General features: G+C 41.2%; 1 protein-coding gene across 1 annotated transcript; it reads right to left on the bottom strand.

Annotated features, from left to right (window-relative positions):
• Positions 1-1616: 1616 nt before the first annotated feature.
• Positions 1617-5663, bottom strand: LOC107631198 (receptor-like protein kinase HSL1). The gene is made up of 2 exons (XM_016334559.3): positions 2876-5663; positions 1617-2443 (listed from the first exon to the last, which is right to left on the bottom strand). The coding sequence occupies exons 1-2, from the start codon at positions 5481-5483 to the stop codon at positions 2052-2054; spliced, it is 3000 nt and encodes a 999-aa protein (XP_016190045.1). The 5' UTR covers positions 5484-5663; the 3' UTR covers positions 1617-2051.
• Between the last annotated feature and the right edge of the window lie 905 nt (positions 5664-6568).

Here is a 6568-nt window from a genome sequence, read left to right as displayed (position 1 = left end):
TATACAAATACATTAGTGGCTGATTTTGATATACAATTAGCATTTTTGTTATTTTATGATTTTTTTATAAAAAACAAATACTTTATTTTCTCTTATTTCTGATTGATTACTTTTAGTCCATATAATATTCTTCTTTAAACTCTTGATTACAAGAAGGATAATATGCCATAATGAAAATCTGTAGACCGTTGTAACTTCACTTGATACATGATCAAAATTCTAAGTGTGTCCTTTTCATGTAGTTTTTCTTTTCTTTTCCTTTGTGTGTGTGTGTGTCCAGCAGCTTTAGCTTAGTTAGTGAGTTCTATGTTACGGTTCCTTAGATTCTGCTAATGCATGTGCATTGTTTGTACTAAAGTGGGAGGAAGGAATAATCACACTAATATTCTAGCCGAAAGTTCACAATCAGTATTTAGGCACAAAGGGGTAGGTTACATTTACAAGTTTAAAACTTACAACATTGAACAACCCCAACAATATTTAGCTCTTCAGGTGTTAAGTCATGTCTGTGTTTGCAGCATAAATTTTTGTACTAGATTCTCCAACACTTTTAGATTAAAGTAACTTGCTTGACTCTACTTATGGCTTAACATGCAGGTTTTTGGCTGTGTTTCTTCTCGCCCAAATTCTTTTTATCTTCAAAAATTGAGTTTTTGGTGCAGCCGTTATGAAATGTATAAGAAATGACCTTTTTCAAATCTATTTAGACTGAAAGGAAAGTATATAGACAATGTATGAGTTAAGGAAGGATACAATGCTAAACATAACCTTTTAACTAACAGCGTCCCTAAACTTTAAGGATAAATCACAAATGAGTTGTTGATACTGTATTAAAATATTTTATGACTGTGATTAAGAATCTAAATCTTAGTACACAAGTTTCAAGTTCAGTAGCATCCAAGTGAAATGGCCACAGAATGGTCCTACAACCTCAGCATTCTGCATTTATGCCTTTATGGCCTATTGGGCTAGGCATTTGAAACTGCCATTCAGATTTAGCATTCAGACTTTTACTTTTCCGTTAATAAGAATAATAGCTTGGAATTCCATTGTTGGTTGCCGCAACTACCCTATAAAGAGAACTTAAAAAGTGGAGCGGTTAAAAAGCTCAATCTAGCATTAATCTTACAATAATTTCGTTTACATTTCATCGGACAATATAGTAGTTGACGTATAAATATGACCACTAGACTAGACACAATAAGAACTAGCAATAAAGGACAAAATTCCACTGTTAAGTCTCATCAAAATGAATAAATAAATTCAGTACCGCAAGGCCATAGCCATTTTCTAGGGATACACCTTTAATCGCAGTCCCAAACGAATGGAAACTGCAATTTAAAGAGAGGGCCCGGAGAGGACAAAGCCTTCCTAACAACCTCATTTACTAACGAATTATAGCTGTACACAGCACACAAGTGAGATACAAATTCTCAAGCTTAGAAGAGTCTAAGGCTCTAAGCATTTAGATACAAACATCCAAAAACAATTATGAGAATTCAAGAACAATCAGGCTGCTTATTCCATTCCTTACGCAGGCTTATCATCTTCTAAGTTAATATGATCTAGAAAAGAAGGTTACTGTATAATGTTGCTTTCAGATTTTCAAAGCCAACTTTGTAGGTAAGGGTAGCTCAAACAGTATATAGCCTGATTTTACAGCAGAACACTGGTTATGAGTTAGGACCCTGAATTTCTTTGAAGCTATTGATATTACAAATTTATAAATCCCTGACCCATGCAAGAGACAAGGAAAAATTCTTGTCATAGATATACATGTACCCGGAAAATCTTATACTTCTTTTAACAAAGGAAAATATCATTTCTAAAAATAAAGTTATAATGCAAAGCACCAACTTGATTTTGGTAGGGAAGCACCTCTGATGTAGATGTCTACTCAGAGTTAAACACCAATTTTTCAAGCCCAACCTTCCTCTCCTCTTTTCTTTGGTCAACTTTCTGAAGGGAAAGTTGGCTTCTTGTTAATGCGAAGCTTCAAACTTTCCTTTCCGAATCAATTGATCCAGATCTTTAGCTTGCAGGGCCTTGAATCAAGCAACACTTCCGTGATCCGAGGCATCATCATAGTAATAAGGAGTTAACTTGCCATCTTTCTTGGCAGGCTTCACTTGTTTCTCTGTTGCCACCTCTTGCAACATCTTCACCACCCTTCTCATGGAGGGCCGGTTGATCGGAAGAGGGCTGGTGCACATGAGGCCAATGTTGAAAACCTTGGAAATTTCGTCTTTGAAACAAGAATCAAGCCTCGAGTCAATTAAATGGTCCACCCCTTTCTGATCCAGGGTGGTGCACACCCACTTCACCAAGTCCTTCTCTCCGAATTCAGGATCCACCGGACGCCTCCCGGTAACCAACTCAAGTATCACAACACCAAAACTGTATATGTCGCTTTTCTCGTTCACTCTGAGAGTGTATGCATATTCTGCAGAACAAAACAATCAAAGGTCAGACTAGTCCAAACAAATATATTAATAACACACGAAACAAAATATGATGCTTGCAAACAAAAATCAAAAGGAAAATATGCTACACAATCTGTACTTTCTTAGAGTTTAGATCATTAACTGTTCATATTTTATTACTAGTAGTCTAGTAATTTAGAGAAATTATAACAACAAAAGTACACATGAAGTGCCATCAAAGGGCTGTTAGTTAAGCTAAGAGAGCAAGAACAGAACAAGATCTACAGAGAGCTCCATACTATTATCAAATTACACTAACAACACGAAGCCTATGTGCTAAGCTAAGCACAAGTATTATCTACCACTAAACCCACAAATGCATCTTTAGAGTCAGAGAAATTATAGTCAACGCGAGCCAAAGTGAAATTTAATAACATGAAATTTCTACAAACCTGGCGCAATGTACCCACAAGACCCAGCTATGACAGACATGGATTTGGTTCCTCCTTTCCCTCCAGTTTCGACGGCCTTGGCCACTCCAAAATCCGCCACCCTGGCACCATAGTCCCCATCCAACAAGATATTGCTGGATTTCACATCTCTATGAACAATTGGTGGAACACAATCATGATGTAGATAAGAGAGGCCTTCAGCAGCGTCAACGGCAATCTTATACCTGGTTGGCCAATCCAACAACCCACCTTTGCTGCTATGCAACAAATCACCAAGACTACCATTGGGCATGTACTCATAAACCAGTAGCTTGCAATCCCTGGTTGTGCAGCAACACCACAGCTTAACAATGTTCTTGTGCCTGATCTTGCCCAAAGTCTCAACCTCCGCATCAAAAGCTTCGTCCTGCACCCGTCCACCACCACCTTTTTCCACATCTCCACTCTCTCCACCCTTCCCTGCCCCTCCCCATATCTTCTTCACCGCAACCGCTTCCCCGCTGCTAAGCACCACCTTGTAGACTCTCCCGGATGACCCACTTCCAATCACATTATCCTCATCAAGGCAATTCAAGATCTCATCTTCACCAAAACCCAGCTTATGAAACGACATCAAGGTCCACCTCGATTTATCAATGGACCTTCTGGCATCCTTGAAAGTCTTATACTTGAGGTAGAACCACACCACGCCCACAAAGAACACCAAAGTGGCGACAATGAAGATAGTCCTGAGAAGCCAAACATAGCCCAAACTCTTGGCTTGGCCTCTTCCACTGCAGAGACCCTTCAAATCCCCACACAAACCGGGGTTCCCCAGAAAGCTATCCACGTACACGTCCTTAGCCAACAGAGGAGGGAGCTCCCCGGAGAGACGATTGTAAGACAAATTCAGAATGTTCAGCTTCAAATTCTGCAATCCGTGAGGGACCATCCCGGAGAACTGGTTCTTGGAGAGATCAAGAGAATTCAAAACTGACAAGCTACCAATCTCATCTGGAATCTTCCCACCAATGCCATTGTTGGCCAAATTCAAAACGCTCAGCTTTTTCAAAGAATGAAGCCCTTTTGGAAGCTCCCCGGATAGTTTGTTGTTGTGAAGATCAAGGGTCCCAAGCTGCCCGAGATTCACAACAGTCTCTGGGATCGAACCGCTGAACATGTTATCGTTGCCAGAAAATTCCACGAGATTGTCCAACCACCCAACCTCGTCGGGGATCACTCCCTCGAACTTATTCTTCGAGAGAAACAGCAGCGAAAGGTTCCCGGCACCGGCAATGGTCTTCGCAATGGGGCCGGAGAACGAATTCTCCGCGAGTTCAAGAAGGTACACGTGGGGGAGACCCCACATCCCCGCCGGCACCTCGCCGGAGAACCGGTTGTTCCCCAGCCTCACCCGCGTCAGGCTCTGGCACGTTCCCAGACTCGCCGGAATCTCGCCGGAAAACAAATTGTATATCACAAGAAGCTCCTCCAGTTCCCCGTGATCGCACAGCGTGGACGGAATCGGCCCCAAGAACTGGTTGCTGGAGACGTCGAGCCACCTGAGAGGAGAATGGCGCCCCAGATTCTCCGGCAACCTTCCGGTGAGACGGTTCCCGAAGATCCTGAGCTCGTAGAGGTTGGGCGAATTGGCAATGCTCGGCGGCAGCTGGCCCTCAAAGCGGTTCTCGTAGAGGTTGAGACTCTCCAAGGGCAACGCGCAGAGCTCCTCCGGTATGGTCCCCGTCAAGTGGTTCATGGAGGCGTCGAGAAGGCGTAGGGCGGTGAGGTTTCTCCAGCCACGAGGCAGGTCCCCGGAGAGCGAGTTGTTGTACAACTCAATCTGAGTCAAACGAGTCAAACGAGTGAGGGAAGTGGGGATGGAACCGTACAAATCGTTGAGCGCAAGGTCCAAGTCCCTGAGGTTCTTCAAGTTGCCAAGCGAGTCTGGAATGGTGCCAACGAGGTTGCACTGTGTGAGCCAGAGAACCTCGAGGTTGGTGAGGTTGCCGAGCGAGTCCGGGATCCGACCCGGGTAGAATGGGTTGTAAGAGAGGTTGAGCATTTTGAGGGTGGTTAGGTTCCCCAATGAGGGAGGGATGGTGCCTTCTAGAAGGTTGTAAACGAGGGAGATGACCTCGAGTTTCTGGAAGGTCCCGAAGGAGTCCGGAATGGGGCCGGAGAAGTTGTTGCCGGTGAGGTCGAGGTAGCGGAGGTTGGGGAGGTGAGGGAGAGTGTGGGGGAGCGTGCCGGTGAGAAGGTTCTGGGAGAGGTCGAGGTGTTGGAGGTTGGAGCAGAGGGAGATGTCGAGGGGGAGGGTGGCGTTGATGGAGTTGTTGAAGAGGTTGATGGAGGAGAGGTTGGGGAGGCGGCAGAGGATATGGGCGGAGAATGGACCGGCGATGTTAGTGTCGGGGAGGGAGAGGGAGGTGACGGTGGTGTTGGTAGGGGGGTCGCAGAGGACGCCAAACCAGTTGCAAGGGGTGGCATGGCGGGGGTTCCAGTCGGCGAGGCGATTGTCGGGGTCGTCGAGGGTTAGCTTGAATTGTTGGAGGTAGAGGCCTTCTTGGTTGAGGGAGGTCACTGGGGAGAGGAGAATGCAGAGCATGCACACAAGCAGATGAAGCATTGTGGCTTCCTATGGAATCAAGACTCTAGAGTCAAGAGTAAGTAATGAGTGTGTGCGCTCAATTTATTGAGACAGACAAATGCACTTGTTTTTTTATTTTTAAATTTTTTTGTATTTGTCCGCTCCTCATAACCAAGCATCTTTAAATAGGACACTCCAGTCTCCAGTGCATCAATTTGGAAAATAACAGTATGATTATGCTGCTAAACTTATAAAATGATTCTTTTTTGGGTTAAACATTCCTGACTTGGCCTAAACAACCGAGGTTTAATTCCAACTCTCACAAAAGATAGTATACAAGTTAATTTTGAGTATACTTGGCGTTAATTAGTAAATGCATGACTACAAAAACATTATTTATATATTAAGATTAATTATTATATATTTATATATATATATTATTTAATTTTTTTAATATATATTTTATATTAATAATTAATTTTAATAGTGGATTTTAATGTTTTTTACTTGACATGACTAATACGGCAAAATGTTACTAGCTAGTAGCTACGGTTAACAACCAATGCGGTTTTGGACTGGTCAGCAAAAGGTGCAGTATTGGTGTAACCGTGTAAGTGATATAGTTACAACATGCATATTGTGATGATACGTAGAGGCTAAAATTTCCTCTATTTAGAACCTTACCTTTTTGCTAGCTTGTAAGTGTGTGTTTGGATTACAGTTTGTAAACGGGAGTTTGTATAAAATTGATTTTGCAAACTTGATTTTGATAAAAAGTAAGTTTGTGTTAAAGTGATTTATGTTTGGTAATTTTTGTATCAAAATTGATTATAGTAAAATAAATGTTGTTTGGCTTATACCATTCAAAATCACTTTTAGATAAAAAATTACTAAAATAGACCTCAACTTAAATAATTTTTTTATATTATCCTATCATTTTAATTTAGATATTTAAATAGATCTTATTAATTAATTTTATAATAAAATTAATATTTATTTACTAAAATAAAAATAACATATAAAAATAGATAAAATATATTTTTAAATAAAAATAAAACAATATAAATTTTAGATATATATAAGAATATTTAATCAAATATGTTACATTTTTTTTAAGTATTAAC

This window comes from Arachis ipaensis, chromosome B3 (genome assembly GCF_059453495.1).
Source record: "Arachis ipaensis isolate K30076 ecotype BB chromosome B3, ASM5945349v1, whole genome shotgun sequence".
Lineage (NCBI taxonomy): Eukaryota > Viridiplantae > Streptophyta > Magnoliopsida > Fabales > Fabaceae > Arachis > Arachis ipaensis.
The sequence above is the reverse complement of the archived record's forward strand: the minus strand, read 5'-3'. Positions and strand labels throughout refer to the sequence as shown.